This window comes from Prinia subflava, chromosome 13, assembly GCF_021018805.1.
Source record: "Prinia subflava isolate CZ2003 ecotype Zambia chromosome 13, Cam_Psub_1.2, whole genome shotgun sequence".
Lineage (NCBI taxonomy): Eukaryota > Metazoa > Chordata > Aves > Passeriformes > Cisticolidae > Prinia > Prinia subflava.
Genome location: NC_086259.1, coordinates 3,384,520 through 3,401,650, shown reverse-complemented (window position 1 = coordinate 3,401,650; position 17,131 = coordinate 3,384,520). Strand labels below are relative to the sequence as shown.

At 45.7% G+C, this 17,131-nt stretch overlaps 1 protein-coding gene and 1 long non-coding RNA gene across 5 annotated transcripts in view; both read right to left on the bottom strand.

Annotated features, from left to right (window-relative positions):
- Window positions 1–8,278, bottom strand: part of LOC134557743 (hydrocephalus-inducing protein-like) — an 82,025-nt gene extending 73,747 nt beyond the window's left edge. For 3 of the 4 annotated variants that reach the window (XM_063410964.1, XM_063410965.1, XM_063410966.1), the window contains exons 1-3: window positions 4,682–4,812; window positions 1,228–1,345; window positions 16–135 (exon numbers count right to left, since the gene is read on the bottom strand). In XM_063410964.1, coding sequence (XP_063267034.1) covers window positions 16–135; window positions 1,228–1,345; window positions 4,682–4,731 — 288 coding nt within the window. In that variant the 5' untranslated portion in view covers window positions 4,732–4,812. Of the gene's footprint in view, window positions 1–15; window positions 136–1,227; window positions 1,346–4,681; window positions 4,814–5,748; window positions 5,826–6,512 lie in introns of those variants that run through there. The other variant, XM_063410963.1, reaches the window with a different exon arrangement.
- A 553-nt stretch (window positions 8,279–8,831) lies between these two features.
- LOC134557745 (uncharacterized) lies at window positions 8,832–15,155 on the bottom strand. Its single transcript, XR_010082170.1, has 3 exons — window positions 15,089–15,155; window positions 11,063–11,263; window positions 8,832–8,967 (listed from the first exon to the last, which is right to left on the bottom strand). It is a non-coding gene; the product is annotated as an uncharacterized LOC134557745 (long non-coding RNA).
- Window positions 15,156–17,131: the final 1,976 nt, after the last annotated feature.

The following is a 17,131-nucleotide window of genomic DNA, read 5'->3' as shown; positions in this document are numbered from 1 at the left end:
GCAGGAAAAGCTTACCTTTTGACCAGTCTCACTGATGTCTGGAAATGGGCCAATTCTGGGGAGAACAGTCCCCCCAGTGCTGGCCGCCTTCTTCGCATTGAGAAACTTCTCCCTCAGGATCTTACAGGGAAGCAGCTGAAAGGCAAAAAAAACCCCAGCAAGAGCGTCAGAGATGCCATTGTTCGTATAGGCCTTTCTTGAATAAGCAGCACTGGTGAATAATTTGTGATCACAGCCACTAGGACAGTTCTGGAGGCCCTGGAAGGTACTTGCTGAAATACTTAGCATCAGTAAATTAATAATACAGAGTGCAATACACATACTTCAACTACATGGCTCTATCCCATTAGTTTCTCTGTGACTGCATGGGACATGTCTGGGGATTTCTGCTCTTTGGGCATTTGTTTCCTCTTCAGTTTCATTGCATTGAGGCAGTGACCTTTTCAGAGAGTGGGGAGGAGCTCTCAGAACTCCCCTAACTCCATCCCTGCACACTCAAAACTCACACCAGGGAGATAGCACTGCTGGCTGAGTCCAAGAGACACAAGAAAGCAAAGCTGTACCAAGAGTGAGGTGCACAGGAATGTGTCCAAGTTTTAGTTCTCTCTCTTCATTAGCATTTGTTTTCTCTGTCTGGGCTCACAGACCCCTGCACAGAAGAAAACAGACGACTCTCCTTGACAGAGCCTCAGCAGTGGGGCATCTTCAGTCAAGGGAGCTCCCGACAGCCAAGGCACCTTTGTGGCCCTGACTCCGCTGCTGTCTGCAGGGCTGGATCTGTGCCCCACGCAGGAGATGAGAGACAACAGCTGGTTTGGAACCTCTCCTAGCTGGGACCAGCCGTGTCTCTCAAGGCTTTGGGCAGAGTTTGAGCTTCCCCCCACATGCCCAAGGGCAGCTTGGTGAGAGCAGCACAGGTGAGTGTCCAGCCTGACACAAGGAATTACTGTGACAAAGGGGAGGGAAAGAAGCACTCGCTCAGGGCTTTGGCTTCACACTGGTTTAACTTGGCTCTGGTGGCACAGCCAGGCAAGACGCTGCACTGTCCCTGAAGGAACACACAGTGTCCCCTACTGCACCAGGACAGCCCCCACCAACAGCAGCACGGCACAGAGAGGTGGGGATGGGGTCTGCAGCTGCACAGCGCTGCCGGACAACAGGCGGGGCAGGGAGAGGAGGGACAAGACGGGAGTTCCCAGCATTAACACAGCCCCAGTGGGTACTCACACTAAGAAGCTTCAGTCTTTCCCTTAGCAAATAACGATGTTGTGGTGTCTTTTCCGGGAATCCAGAAGCCATTTTGAAGGGAGGATGTCGCAGATGGAGTGACAATGCCTCAACAAAACTGGAAGGAACAATGAAACTCTGAAAATCCAGAACCCAATTCATGGCACACTCAAGGGATATACTGGTGCTAAAAATGTTACATTATTTGAAAATAGCTAAGTGCTTATTTGGTAAAAAGCTAGTATTGTTAGGCGTCCAGTTGGACTTTATTGAACTATATAGCTATGTTGTGCAATTCAAAGATGGATCATACTGAAACCTGGAGCTAAAAATCTGAACATCAATAATAGTTAGAACAGACAAAGCTGTCGCTTAAATCTTACTTAAAAATAGCTAGAGCAGACCTCCTCTTTTTTAGGCTAAACAACCCTTGCTCTCTCAGATGCTCCTCACAGGACTTGTGAGAGACTGGAATGTTATGGCTAATGGCTGAAATATTGTTAGAAAGGACTTTTTGCCCATTGTGACAAAATGTATACTAAAGAAGCTGTGATCACTGAAGCCCACCCTTCCCTGAAAATGGCTCCTGACCGAAACTTTGGATTGTGAGTGAAGCCACCTAAGAGAACTTGAGACAAGATAAAGGTGACACTATTGTCCTTTTATCTCAGGGCTGGGGAGAAGTCAACAAGGCTGATGGAGAAAAATGTATCCACACCAAAGCCAAACCCAGCAGCTGTCCCGAAAATCAGCTCTGGCTGGGTTCAGGGAGGGGAAGTCATAGCCACAGACTCATCTGCTGAGGCCAGGTTTGCACACAAACCTCCCATCAACAGAGGGGGAAGGAGGAAATTTTGGGGGTGTGGCGTAACCTCTGGTAAGAGGCAGTGGACACCCATCCTCCCTCCCACAAACTGGCTCAGCTCTACAACCCCCCACCCCCAGAGGGCCACATCCAGGGGACATTCCCATGAGGGGCAGCTGAGGGGCTGTCATAACCCATCAAAGAGCTCCAAAGTGCCCCCAGAGCCATTCCTGAGCCTTGCACCAGATACTGCACGGGATGCAAAGTAACAACAGAGCTGAAAATCCAGAACCCAACTCATGGCAGACTCCAAGGATACACTGGTGCTAAAGATTTTATATTGTTTGAAAGCAGCAAAAGACAGAGTCAAACTTGCCCTGCCCCAGGGAGGTACCTGGGCAGTCCCACCTTGCCCAAATCTGTATTAATCCACTGGAGTCTTATGTTTTGTGAGACCTCACCCCAGAGGAGACCAGAAGATGATTTAATGGTATACCATTGGCTCTATGGAATGGTGATATTTTCTACTTAATCTGTCTCTGTCATTCTCTTTCTCTCTCCCTCCCCCACACCCCTCCCCCTTTATCTATTTATTACTCTCTTTCTCTCTTCCTCACATTTACTGTTATATAAAATTCAGACTATTGACTTTGGCATATGGTCTTGTGTACACCTTAATTCAGAGGCATCTCCCTAATAATTTTAATAACCAGACCATAAAAATGCACTCAAGCTTGAACAGAACTCATTCACCTTTAAGCAGTTTAAGTAATCACTATAGGAAAAAAATGTATAGACTAGTATATTTTGCAAATGTTGCATTTCTTCAGTAAAAAAAAAAAAAAAAAAAAAAAAAAAAAAAAAAAAAAAAAAAAAAAAAAGCACAATCATTACAGCATATATTGTTCATCCACTCAGCTGTACATGCCACTCACTGAACTGCTGCACCAGAAGACTGGCATTATCACATCCTGTATTTCCCTTTGGCATGCTTTTTCAGAGCACACATGTGACAAAACCAAGAAGTACAAGTTAAGTCAATCTTTACCTTCAAAGGCAATTCAGGATTCCCTCGCAGAGAAAAATTCTCCACGAGTTCAGGACTCACAGAGACCAGTGCCCTGCGAGTGTAGGACTCACAGAGACCAGTGCCCTGTGAGTGCAGGACGCACTCACAGAGACCAGTGCCCTGCGAGTGTAGGACTCACAGAGACCAGTGCCCTGTGAGTGCAGGACGCACTCACAGAGACCAGTGCCCTGTGAGTGCAAGACGCACTCACAGAGACCAGTACCCTGCGAGTGCAGGACTCACAGAGACCAGTGCCCTGTGAGTGCAAGACGCACTCACAGAGACCAGTGCCCTGTGAGTGCAAGACGCACTCACAGAGACCAGTGCCCTGCGAGTGTAGGACTCACAGAGACCAGTGCCCTGTGAGTGCAGGACGCACTCACAGAGACCAGTGCCCTGCGAGTGTAGGACTCACAGAGACCAGTGCCCTGTGAGTGCAGGACGCACTCACAGAGACCAGTGCCCTGCGAGTGCAGGACTCACAGAGACCAGTGCCCTGTGAGTGCAAGATGCACTCACAGAGACCAGTGCCCTGCGAGTGTAGGACTCACAGAGACCAGTGCCCTGTGAGTGCAGGACGCACTCACAGAGACCAGTGCCCTGCGAGTGTAGGACTCACAGAGACCAGTGCCCTGTGAGTGCAGGACGCACTCACAGAGACCAATGCCCTGTGAGTGCAAGACGCACTCACAGAGACCAGTGCCCTGTGAGTGCAGGACTCACAGAGACCAGTGCCCTGCGAGTGTAGGACGCACTCACAGAGACCAGTACCCTGCGAGTGCAGGACTCACAGAGACCAGTGCCCTGTGAGTGCAAGACGCACTCACAGAGACCAGTGCCCTGCGAGTTCAGAACTCAACAGAGACCAGTACCCTGCGAGTTCAGAACTCAACAGAGACCAGTACCCTGCGAGTTCAGGTTTCGCTCACGGAGACCAGTACCCTGCGAGTGCAGGACTGCCTCGCAGGGACCAGTGCTCCGCGAACAATTCACTTGGTGAACTTCGCGAATCGCTCAGTGTTGCCGCCTGCAGGCGCCCAGGCTGCAACATCCAATCCGGAGCGCGATCTCAGGCAACTGAGGCCGCACCGAGCAACCGAGAACGCAGCACCGCCACCGACGCCGTGGCCGCGTTCGCGGTTACCGGGCAACCGCGGAACCCTCGATTGTGAGGGCCGGGCCGGGCCGGGGGCGGTGGCGCTGGGCGGGCCTCGGCCCCCCCTCGATCTCGCCTCGGTCTCCCCTCGTTCCCCCCTAGGTCCCGCCTCGGTTTCCCCTCTGTCCCCGCTCGGTCTCCCCTCGGTCTCGCCCCTCTTCCCCCTCGATCCCGCCTCGCTCCCCGCTCGGTCCCCTCTGTTGCAGCCTTGGTGCCCCCTCGGGCCCCGGGCGGAGCGGGACGAATCCGCCCCGGGGCCCGGAACGTGACGGGCACGGCGGCAGCGCTCGGGATGGCCGGAGCCTCGCACCCAGCTCCGAGCTGCTCCTTCACAGCGGCAAAACCCCAGGCTCTCAACACTTGGTGTTCAGCGCAGAGCACACGTGGAATCAGCGAGCTGCAGGCCCTGCGCACTGACATTTACCTCTCCTTCTTCTCAGGGACACACAAGCAGAAGTCATTTCCTGGTGTCATGGTTTACCACCTCATCAGCAGCCAGGAATTAGTGCTCCAGAAGACTGACATTATCACGGGCTGTATTTCTCTTTGGCATTCTCTTTCAGAACACAGATGTGGCCAAAAAAAAAAAAAAAGTACAACATTTGTTAACCTCTATCTTCAAATGAAATGTAGGACTGATTTGCAGTTGTATTCCCAGCATTGTAATAAAAACACAATAGAACCATAACTGTTGCAAGTTTCCTACTTGCAGTAAACTCGAGATTTTAATATTCTTTCCAAGTTTATCTGTAATATATAGGTTTATATAGTCTAAAGAACTTAGGTTTGTTAAATTACTGCATACTCCTTCATACTGCTGAGCAATAGCACAGATTGTGTCTTCAGCAGAACTGGTTTGTCTTAGTAAAAGGACCTAGAAGTGGAAAAGCTTTCCAAGTTAACCAGAATTAAGAAAGTGCTTTTGAAAACAAAGGAAGGACAAAAAGATCAACCCTATTACTTGATGGTGGTTCCAAGTCTCCTACTCTGTGCAGCCTAAGGAGGCTGTAATGGAATAAGGGAAGAGAGGTCTTACAGACACGTTATCCCTAAGCGTGTGGAAAACCTTCCCACAGAATCCCTGCCCAGCGCTTCAAAGACTTGGTGACAGAAGAGCAACACAGGATTGAACTAAGACAGACAAATATCCAAATAAAGTCAAATTACAAGTTATTTTATTTTCAGATGGGGCAGCACATTGTATGCTGCTCACCATCCTGGGGGTTCACAATGCCCTGCAGCATGGCTGAGCCATGACACTTGTGGAGTGGAATTACAGAAAGGTGAAGCACAAACATTTCTTATGCACCTACATTGCATTACCAACTTGGCACCTTAAAAGTGGTTGTGCTCTTTTAGTGCAAGTTTCTAGCTGGAATTGAAGGGGTTTAAATTGTTGAGAAGCTCTGAGTAGAAACAAATATTCTTGCTGGGTACCTGTGGTGGGTAGGTACCTGATACCTGGCAGTGGAGGAATGTGCATGTACTTACACTCAGATCTCTGAAGTATTCATTATAGCCAAGAGCATATCCAACCACAGTTTTATCTGGAATTTCAAAGCATGTATCTGTAAGAAAATACAATTCTTTCTATACTTTGGTGGTGTAAGTACCTTTTAAGTGCGTGATTCGTATCCAGCACACACTTGAGCTAAGAGTATAATAACAGCTAATAGGCATCACCTCTTTCAGGGTGCTTCCTTAAGAATCTGAGCTGTCAATTGATGACAGAGGTTAGAATCTAAACCATTCCCATCAGTCAGTAATATCATTAAGGTGTTAAGAGGATGATTTTTATTAACAAATTAATTGTTTAAAACCTAGTTATGAGTTAGTCCTTGCAGAGGAGACAAGGAATGAGATTTTACTTGAGTCAGAGTAGATGAAGTCTGATTCAGTAGGACTTTTCAGTTTGGAAACCAGGCAAGTTTTAATAATGCAGTCAAAACAAATGCCCTCTAGGGTCAAAGCAAAGCAAAACAGTTAAGGTTTGATTCTGTTTCAACTATCTACACAGTTAAATTTGTGTATCAAATAGCTAAAGCTGCACTCAGGCCAACCAGGGGAAGAAAAGAAGGTGGTCATGAGGTCTCAGGATGGCACAGCTGGTCATTAGTTCACAAGTTTTATGTAGTTTCTCCCCATTTCTCTTGGCCTCCATGAAACTACGTGCCAGTTGTCAGATGTGCTGCCTGAAGTGAAATTGTAAGACTGTGTTTTGGAAAAAAAAAATACTAGAAAAACACAATACTTACAGTCTGGTCTGTAACCTGGACTCTGACATGTCCTTTTAACGAGCAGGCTGTAAGGCAGAGCAGAGAAGGTTGGTTTCTAAAATACATCTTGCTTGAAGCCGTGGACTTCCCTTCTGCCACATCTCCCCATAAGCTTCCAAAATCAAGCACTTAAATTAAAACAGTGAGATTATTGCACAGAAAGGAGTAGTGCTCAGCCTTGTAGTGGAGGGAGAAGCAAAGGCTCTGATCTAGGTTCATTCTTTATGGCCAAGTGGCTCTACTTTGTATTCAGTTCCCTTCAATCCTGTGTCTCAGGTCATTGCCCTTCCAGGCAGCAATGCCTCAGGACGCTGAAGAGCACAGAGGGGGAAGCATGTGCAAGTGGCTGGTAATGATTTCAGTGGGGAGGGAGGGAGAAAAGGACAATTTCTTCTGCAGAATCAGATCCATTCTTGGTTTGCCTGTGCACTTCAGAAGAAACTGAGAACCTCCTGGACAGTCACTAGAAGGACTGTCTGAATAACTGGTGCATAAAGCAACTGTTTAAGCACTAAGCATTGTGGTTACATGACACACACAGGGATATTCCACAAGATTTCCTTTTAGATATCTACCAAAAGCAGATCTAGAATGCTACTTGAGGTCATCTTCCAAGTGCTGACACACTCTGAGATTCTGGAAACTTCTGCCGTTGAGGATATTAAGAAATATTCTGAGTGTTGTCATTCTAGTATTGAGGCAGCTGAGGTGGTGTTAGAAAACCTATGGAAAGAGATGAATTTCCTTCAAATATAAAGTAAAAACGAGGAATCCATCCGACTTTAGGGACTACACAGAAAGAGCCATAAACTCTTATTAATTTGAGCAGTGAAGATGGTAGTGCACGGTTAAATTTCCCAGTTTAAGAAACACTGAATTTTTCAGCAGCTGGATGAGGATTACTTCCTGCATTGGCTTCCTCCCTCCCAAACTTCAAGCCAAGTACCTGTCAGCATACACCTACTTTTCACCCAAATGATCTGCACATGTTAGTTAGTGGCTGTATCCGTGTACCTCACAGCTTTTACCATCCTTGGTTTCTTGTCTTTTATTTTTGACAGCAGTGCTTTCATTCTTTCACCAGTCTCAATAATGTCCCGAAAGAGATAAAAAAATAAAATAGCCTTCAAGTTTGAAAGGAAAACCAGATTATCAGTGGATTAAATTAGAGCATACCAACCTAGCAGGACAGTAACACAATTAATTATTATTTTATATGTAATACATAGTAATTTGAAAAGAAGGTAGAAAAAGACTCATGTCATTCCACCCTTCCTTCAGTCATTATGTGCCTCCACTACTAACATATTCTTGAAGAGATTACATAGGGAAAGAAGGGAAAGAAAAGATAAGACTTGAATGGCAATTTCCAGGAAATTACACAGCCAAGAAAAGCACCCTAAACCCCTCGGTGACAAGGAAGTTGCATTGATTTTCAAAGGAGATTGTCATTTGAACTACTGACTTTGGTGATTTCTTAAGTCTTTCTGTAAGTATTTATGAAGCTGAAAATAGGGTGGTAAAGGCACCCATATCAGGTCTATATATTGCTCCATGTACACACTAGTATTCTAGAGCCACCCTGCATGAGTCAGTTCAGAACGGTTCTGTTCTGGGGGTTCTGGGATAAAATGGAGAACAGGATCTTTGGGAGCACTCACTACTGATCATGTCAAGTTTCCACTGAGATCAGTGGGAATTATCCACTGTTTAAGAGCCAAGCATTTTAAATCAGTGTTAAGTGGCTGGAAGCATGCAGTATCAAAATCTTAATGAAGATGGATTTCCTGGAAAATACACACCAACAGTTGTTTCCCTTTAAAAGTGACAGATGCTAATTCATACCTTCCCATTATTAGTGTGGACGGTTCCTCTGCAATAAAACTGATTTTTTCTGCAGGTGAATCATTCTAGAAGGAGAAAGAAGAGATGGAAGTCACATAAATATGCCCAAGAGTGATATCCTGCATTTGTTGGAAAGGTATGCTGCTCTTGCTTTTACCAAGAAGAGGGAATTTGAGCTCTGCCCCTGGCTTTGTCATGTTGAGTGTTCTGGTATATGTTTATTCCAGTGAATGTATAATATCCACCCTTTGGGGCAGCTCAGTAAATCAGATCTTTTTTAGTACATAATTTCAGCAGAATGTATGCATAAACTCAATTTTTGTGGGGTTCTCATGCAAAGTACCACTATTTAGAATGCCAGTCTACAGAGAGAGTCAGTTTTCCAGAGAAAAGACAGTTGCTTACACAGTATCTTTTTGTTCTGACAAAATCCATGGTAACAGGCAGAGATTTACCACCATTTTGATTGAGTGCTTTTATATCATCCAGCAAATCAGCAAAGAATTTACAGCCCCCTTTATGGATAGAGAGTGCAACAATGTGTTGACTTCGCACGTCTTGCATGGTATCTCTAGCCAAGTGTTCTGTCCTGGGAGGGGGAAGAAAAAAAAAAAAAAAGAAAAAGGAAATTCAGGAAAGTGTTCTGTATATCATCATTGTTTATCCATATATTCCGTATATTAAGAAATATTCAAGTAAAATAGTGATCTTGCTGTTAGGTTTTTATAACTAGCAAATTGTGACCACAGCAAGTCATAGAAAAGTTAGTTATGTATTGGCACAGCACAAGCTGATTTAATCCACAAACCTAAATATTGCAGGATAGGTGGGCTTAAAGATCTTTGAGGGAACACGGAATTTTAACTGGGTGGTAAAGGAATCCTCTCCATAAACCCCTCTTGCACCAGCCTTTAGGACAGGAGTGTTAGGGCTGCAGGGTTTCCATGTTTCTCATGGACTGCACAGGCCAGGACCTCAAGTCTTTTCCTTTGGAGGGACAAAAATTGGCATCACTGTCCCTGTTCTTTCCTGTTTTCCCTCATACCTGTCCAGGATGAGTCCATGAGGAACGAAGACTCTTTCTACATCTTCTTCATAATGTTTAGGAATGCAAAACAGATTCTTGTAGCCGCTTTCCTCACCTCTTAGCAGCAAGGAAAAGGGAAGCAGGTCTAAAACTAGCAACAAAACCATCCAAGAAAAAGCTTCCAGTCTCTGGTAGTGTGAAGAAAAAATTCCTCCCTCCCAATAATGTGTCAAAATACAAGTATTTCTGAGAGTTTTTGATCTTTCTGCAAGAACAGTTCACAATCTGATAACTCAGGAGCTGGTGGCTGAGCTGTGAACGGAGTTGTGAATGGATAACAAGTACTTTGCCCCAGTCATTATGAAACAAATTCTTGGCCATCATCAATTCATTAAATAAGCCACACAAAACAATAACAACCTCCCCTCTTGTTCCATCTGCCCTTCTGCAGAGCTCAGTAGCTTGCTTATGTGGTAGGCAAGTGAAAATTAAAATGTAAGGCAAGGGATTGGGATTACAGTCAGGATGTGACTCTAGGATGCTGCTCTACCTTGACCATTGTTTTCCACCGTGTAAAAGAGAACACTTTGCCTCCCAAGCATGAATTCACAGCTGAACTTTTGACATTCTGGCCATTAGCTGTCTCAGAGGACAGGGGAGATGGGGCACCCCAAAGGAGAAGCTTTGGGATGGCACTGGGAAGAGGGGAAGCTGCAGAGGGTGCCCGTAGGTGGGAAGCAGATGTGCTGTTTGCCCCTGGACCAGAGTGCTCCTCAGCGTGGCTGGGAACTGGCCATGGCCACGTCCCACAGACCTGGACCTTAACCCTTCTGCCTCCAGGATTTAGGATTACAGTTCTTTGTTCAACATGCTGGTTTCAGGCTGTTGCACCCAGAGGTGTCTGCAGGTCTAGAGGCTCCAGAATCTCCATTTGGGTTTCTCTTCTGGCCCCAAACAGATCTGTGTCTTTGGATTCTACCTCCCTTCAAGACCTTGATGGATGCTTTGTTCATTTACAAAGTGGTGGTGCAAAACCAGGCATGGAATAATAGAAAGAAAGTATTGTGAATAAGATTAATATATGAGGTTTAGAAATAAAGAAAACTCCCTCAGATTTGTGCGATTTTGTCACACCTGAAACTGCCCTGCTTTTGTTAAAAATACAGATTTAACTGAAAGAAAAATTCAGAGCTGGCTCAAAGCTTCTCTAGTGAAATACAGGTTATCTACATACCAGTTACATTCTACAGAACTCAGTAAACCATCTTGCTAAAAGCACAGAGCTGTGGATTCTGCAGTAATAGCATAAAGTATAATGTATGTACAGCATTAAGTATTAAAGTGGAAAAAATAACAAAATGAACTACAGCAATTTTGTACAGTAGACAAATTCCTAACTATTGTTTCATCAGCACAGAATGAAAGAACCTGAATATAGGTATATTGAAGTCAAATAATGTCATGCATCTGTAGGAAAGAGTCTATCAAGATGCTTGTGCTCTGAAAGCCATCTTTTCTGCCCAGTAAATACAAGAACCAAAGCCTTTCATTAGTCAGTATTTCTAATGTTCTGCTATTTTTGCTGAAGCTCACCTTTTCCCCCAGCCAAAGCTCCCTTCAGGCAAATAACCAACACAAGGACGTTATGCCTCCTTACCTGCAGTCCACGAGCCATAATCCTCCTCTGAACTATGCTCTTGCAGAATGAGTTGGTGTTACTGCTGCAGTTTGGCTTGCTCTGTTTTCATCTTCCAGTCAGATCATGGCTTGCTTCTAGAAGATCAAAACTGCCATCTTTCCTGCAGGAAGCATTACTTCCTTCTGCTAATGCACTGACATCACAGTCCCAGGTTCTCACCTAATCACATTAACCAGAAATAAAATGGGCTCAAGCCCTGCTGTGAGCAACGAGATGTGGGGAACGAGGGGGATGCAAAAGGGAAGCTCATGCTTGTTGGGAAGGATGAAGTAGAAAGACCTTGCAAATATGGTGGTTTAGATTCTGGGAGTATGAGTTCAACAAGTGAGATAGAAATGAAAGCATGCTTTGAGATTTAGGGTGTAGAGTACAGAGCCATTAGCTTGTGAACAACGATGTGCTAAGCTGAGGGCCAGCCCCCTTGATTTAACAATATGCTCCTGCTAAGCTGAGGGCCAGCTCCCTTGATTAAACAATCCCCTTCTGCTTGCCTTGGGTAATGGGACATTTCTATTGGCTGTATGTAAATGTTATCTTGTATTAGATTGGTTGGTCCAACTCATACTATTCAACTTGGAAAGATATTTAATGTACGGTATTCGGGACCTCGCTCTCTGTTCCTCGGTTCCTGCTCTCCTGGCCTGCTTTAGCTGTGCCCAGCAGCTACAAGCAAGGCCCTCACAATAAACCACGTGCTACCCCTGCTACTTTGCTTATAGAGGTACTTTGTCGCCTACTCTACTGTCTCGGAGATACTCCTTCACATGCTCATGAGTCAAATTAATGGGAAGGACTAGGTAGAACAGTGGGGTTTTTAACTGAACACACAAATCAGATATTTGGTTGTAGCAGGTGGTAAGTCAGCGGTGTATGTGTAAAAGGTAAGTTTGTATACCATCTTCTTAGACAGTGTTTGTTTACACAATCCATTGTAGACAAAGTCCATGTCTTTTAAAAAATCATGTTATAACTTGCTGCCAGAAAATGTCAGTCAGAGATAAAGCAGAATAAACAAAGCATATTTTTTAAAGGCTCTTGAAGTAGAGATCTGCAGCTGTTGAGATGTGGTGAACCCTGTCACTCTCACAGGTCATCCTTTCACAAAACAAGAGGGTGATAGTTCCAGTAACGTGCTTCACCTCATTTAAAATCAAATCATGCTGACATTCCCTGTAACCCGATTAGTCTACCAAACTGCATTATTATCTGATATTAACAGGAAAGTCTGAAATGTCTAAAAATTAATCCTACTTGCAAAATGAGCTAAAACTAGCTTGCATGCAACATATTACAGGATGTTCTTACTAGGGGCCATACATTTTATTAATGCAACTAGTTTAGTGTTCTCTTGGTGAGGGAGCATAGTAGCTAATAAAAGGAGATTTTTCTGGTTTCTTTGTAGTGTCACGATTGCTCTTCAGGTGACACTTGGGATAATGTAGAAAATCTGTTCCAGTGCATTAATGGGCATAGCCACAACCTTAAGTGACATGAAATAGTAGTTCTGTTTGGGAACTGTTAGTGCCTTGAGGCTACCTGACCCCTATTTGATGTAGTCAGCAGGACCTGCCTTCCATCAGTTCCCTGCTGTATTTCCTAGACACCTGTGAGCTCCGTATCCTGAGAAAAGCCTTGCTTTTCTAACTCCCAGTGGAAGGTGGCCCTCTCTAGCTGACACATTTATTGGTTGACTCTCATGCAGTTTTCCACATTTAAACAGAATTAGCGTAGTTTTGCTAAAATCAACAGCATGAATGCAACTACCTGTTTGAAGCTTCTTTCTAATCAAGGCACTCATTATTGGCACTACTCTCAGTTTACCATTTCCAGCAGTCAAACTGAGCAGAGTGTCTGAAATTATAGTGAAGAAATAAATACTGTATGCATATCTGACATGATCTGTGGCTCCCAGCTGAGCTGTGCCCTGTTCCAAAATGCCCTGTTCTTCTCTGTACTATGGAATTGTGTGTGTGTGATCTCTGTATAGGGAAACCTTGACTACAGATTACTCCTCCTTAGCAGCCTCTGAACAGGCCACTTGAAAATATTCTCACATGTAATATATTTGCTTTGGTTCGGGATATTAGAAGGCTACCTTTGCTGTTTAAATTTTATAACCCCCTCAAGTTTTCACTTGAGGCAAGTTGGATTCCATATTACTCACATTTCTACAAACTGTACATTGGAGCTTGCAAAGCTTTGTGTCTCCTTCAGGCACTGTACTCTTAGATCTGACCTGAAATGGGCCCAGTTCTGAAGTCCTGTTTAATTCTGTTTCACAAAAGAGGTGTAGAAAATCCCTCTCACTGACTTACTTTTGTGTTTTGGCTGCATGGGGAATATTAGCTGAATGACAAATGAGCAGTGACTTTATTGATTACAGCCCATGTTTACTCTTTCATTAAACTTTAAGTTGGTTCAAGAAGCCTCTGCCTACTCTGTTTGAAAACTACTTCCCAGATCATATTTGTTCAAATGTGTGAGAAATACTAAAAGTAAGAAGACTTTCAGAAAGCTATGAAAAAGTGAAAGCAGGACTCAGAAACAGATAGAACAGGTAACTTCAAGTTAGCTGCAGCTGCAAAACCTGAAACTAGAAAGGATACAATGATACAGCAAGCAAGGACAAGAAACAATAGTTTTTAGGCTTGGCTAAGATAGACTGCAGAAAAATATGCCTAGCAAGATAGTAGAAGGTTTTAAGCTTAAAAATGGGATATTGTGTATTGTTAATAGAAAGCATACAAGCAAGCACTGTTTGAAGCACGTGTACGTGTGCTTTCAGTGACTGGCTAGAACAATTGTCTGTAAGCTTTAGCAATATGCTATTGGCTGGAAAACCTTTAAAATGCCCTGTGACAAAGAACCCTTTGGCTGCTGCTGGCAGGACATGAGCTGTCATCTTTTAACTGTCTCAACCTGTTATGAGACTGATGCCTCAATAAAGGCTCAAGGAATGTCTCCCAGTGGTCCCATCCCATTTGTGCAAAACCCCAAGACAGATGGTGCCCCTTGAGGCAAGGGACTCGCTTTAGAATCCCTCTTGGACTGCTCAGTCATCAGTGTTGGAAGCCCCAGATAAACAAATCAGATTCTCTCTTGAAAGAAAGAGCCGCTCCCTCTCGCTATGGGCTTCAAACCAAGTAAGGTGAGATGGAATATCTGGAGCACTTAGGGTTCGGCAATATTTGTCCAAAAATAAATGGGACGTCTTTGACCGGCTTGAGACACTTTTACAAGATAAATCTCGTACAGATACAGAAAAAAATGAACTAAAAGACTTGATGACTTGGGTGAATACAAACTTTCAATCTATAGACCCAAAGTCTGCGTTGACTTATGATTTCTGGGCCCTGATAAACTGGAAACTGTGTAACGCCCCCTCTGTTAAGAGAGATGAGACTAATGCTAACTTATTTCCTGTATACTGGGCATTGCTGGATATCCTTCAACAGATCGAACTTGCGGCCCCTTCCGGGCCCAAGACCGAATCCGCGGGCCCTCCTGGCTCAAGAGCGAACCTGCGGGCCCGCTCTGGGCCCCAAATCCACTTCGCGGCTCCCCCTGCCGGCCCCTCTGCGTGTCAGAGCGACCCTCCGCCTCAGGATGACTCTGCGTTTCCTTCCACACCTTGCAATAACCCCGTGGTTCTCCCGGCGTCCCAGAACGGGCTTCCAAATCCCCCGGGTTCCCCGCACGCGTCCGCGGCCCCCCGACCTGCCAAGGCATCCTCCAGCCCTCCCAGGGTCCCAGTTCGCGACCCCCGTCCCCTCATCGGCTCCGTCCGCTACTCCCGTGTCTCAAACTGATTGCGTCGCTGCCTCTGCATCGGGTTTCCCTTTCCCGATCCCTCTGCTCAGCCCTCGAGGATCTGAGGATGAGACGGATGGCTCGACCCTCCGTCTGCCTCGGCTAGTCCCTCTCACTTTCTGCCTCCCCCAGCTGCTGCCGTGGCCGCTTCGGCTCCCTCAGCAGCCGCCTCACCTCAGGCTGCGGTGATTTCCCCATATCCTTCCGCGACTGGCCGCTTCGCCGCACTTCTCAGATTCCTCCGCTCAGCCGCTGGGTGGCCCCAGCCCCGTCTGCAGCCAAATCATCTCCCGTCCGGGAAAACCCCCAACCCCGACCTATCGTCTTCCTCCAAAATATCATCTCCGCCCTGCTTATTGCATTTAAACCGGGGCCCGCTTCTCCAAACTCCTCCTCGCCCCGTTTTCTCGTGTCTTCGAGGTTGCCCACAGCATCTTCGGGATAGATGCAGCTTGCCGCCGCTTCGGCTGCGATCCTTTCGGCCGTGCAACCCCCACGTCAGCTCTGCCCACCCCGCGCTGCCCTCCACGGCAGTTCAGAGCAGCCCCGGCCCTGCCGCCTGTGCCCCCTCCTCTCCCTCGCCCCCGGACCCCCGTCCCTGCTGTCTCTGCGGGGCCCCGCCTGCCCGCATTCCTCCGGCGGGCTCCGCGGTCTGTGGCTCCGTTTGCTCCCCGGGGCGCCCTTCCCGGGCTGCTCCGAGCCGCTTCTGCCCGCGGCCTCGCTGCCTCCTGGTGCCGTTCCGGCAGCGGGGCAGCGGCCCGGGAGAGGAGCCGCCGCCGGCCGGATTTCCGCAGCTGCCCCAGCACCGGGCTGCACTTCCAGCACTGCCCCTGAGCCGAGCCGTCCCGGCGCCGACACCGGGGGAGGAATGAACTCTCCCCAACTTCTTCCCTCCTCGCTTCGTCTCAGAGGGAGAGGCAAGGGTTTGCTAACATCACTAGAGCTTCACGCAGCTGAAAAATGCCGGGCGGTCTTTCATATGGTAATGAACAGTGCGCAGCGAGGAAAAGAAACAGCTCGCATTCACAGCTCGAACACCTGACACTGGCGGGAAGCAGCATGCATTCACAAACCAAATGACAGAAACTGTTTCTAGCTCAAATGAAGCTAGGACACTGTATGCATTCTCTACACAAATACCAGACACTGAAAATAGCTCAGATAGTGGTTTTGCCTCACCTAACTCTGTTCTTATAAATTTAACACAAAAGCCTGACTTGTTTCGGTCCAACCCGGAGACTTTTATTTTTCCTTACCACGTTTAAGTTGAAATTAGACTTGATATTAAAACAGTGTATTGATAGGCCACAACACACAGTAAACAATAGCTTACTTTTTAGAATAATCTGCATTTTTGACTTGGCAACGGTTTGCAAGCATAATATCTTTGTATACCACATTGGGATGCTTGTCTTAAGGTGGATCTGACAGTTTTACAGGACGTGACACAGCTGGTAAAACTGTTGGCTTTTGTTATAGTAATTCAATACTGAAAAATGTTTACAATAATTAAATTTTAAGCTCAAGGAACATCAGTGGGACCCCAAGCAGTCCAGAGATGGCCTTAACGGCTTCTACCACAACCACAATAAATGACACATGGGTTCATTTTACACCTGCAGGTTTAAATGAATCCCTTCCTTTTAAATGCCATGCATTGTTACTCAGGAGATCTTCTTATTTTACCAGGAATCATTGATTCTAGAAGTGTGATAAATGGATGTGGTTCCTGCTAAATTGTAACTTTATATTTTTAATATTAACAGGTTAGTGTTAAATTGTAACTTTATATTTAATCAATGTTAGCAGAATTAGTAAAACTAACTTCAGTAATAAAGGTATAGTGTTCGAAGGGCCCCCCCTTTTTTTGGCAAAATATCATGAGAAACTAAGTAGCAGGATGTAGCCAGGCCGAAAGGGGAACTTTTTTGTCTAGGCAGTAGAAGCTTGTCCTTGAAACTAAAAGAGTTTTGGGATGAGTCCAGGAAAATTGAGACAAATCCAGATATTTTTAGGATTTATTGCCTTATCTATTGGAACTTATTGTTTAGTTATATAACATTAACTTGGCACGCGTGTAACTTGCAGGGTCAAACAAAGGTCACACAAGGAAGAGGAGTAGCCTTCATCCCACAACCACCAAAACGAGTCGGAAGACCCTCAGAAAACAACTGGAGCATGCGCAATGAAGAAGGTGACGCAGATTTCAAGAATCGA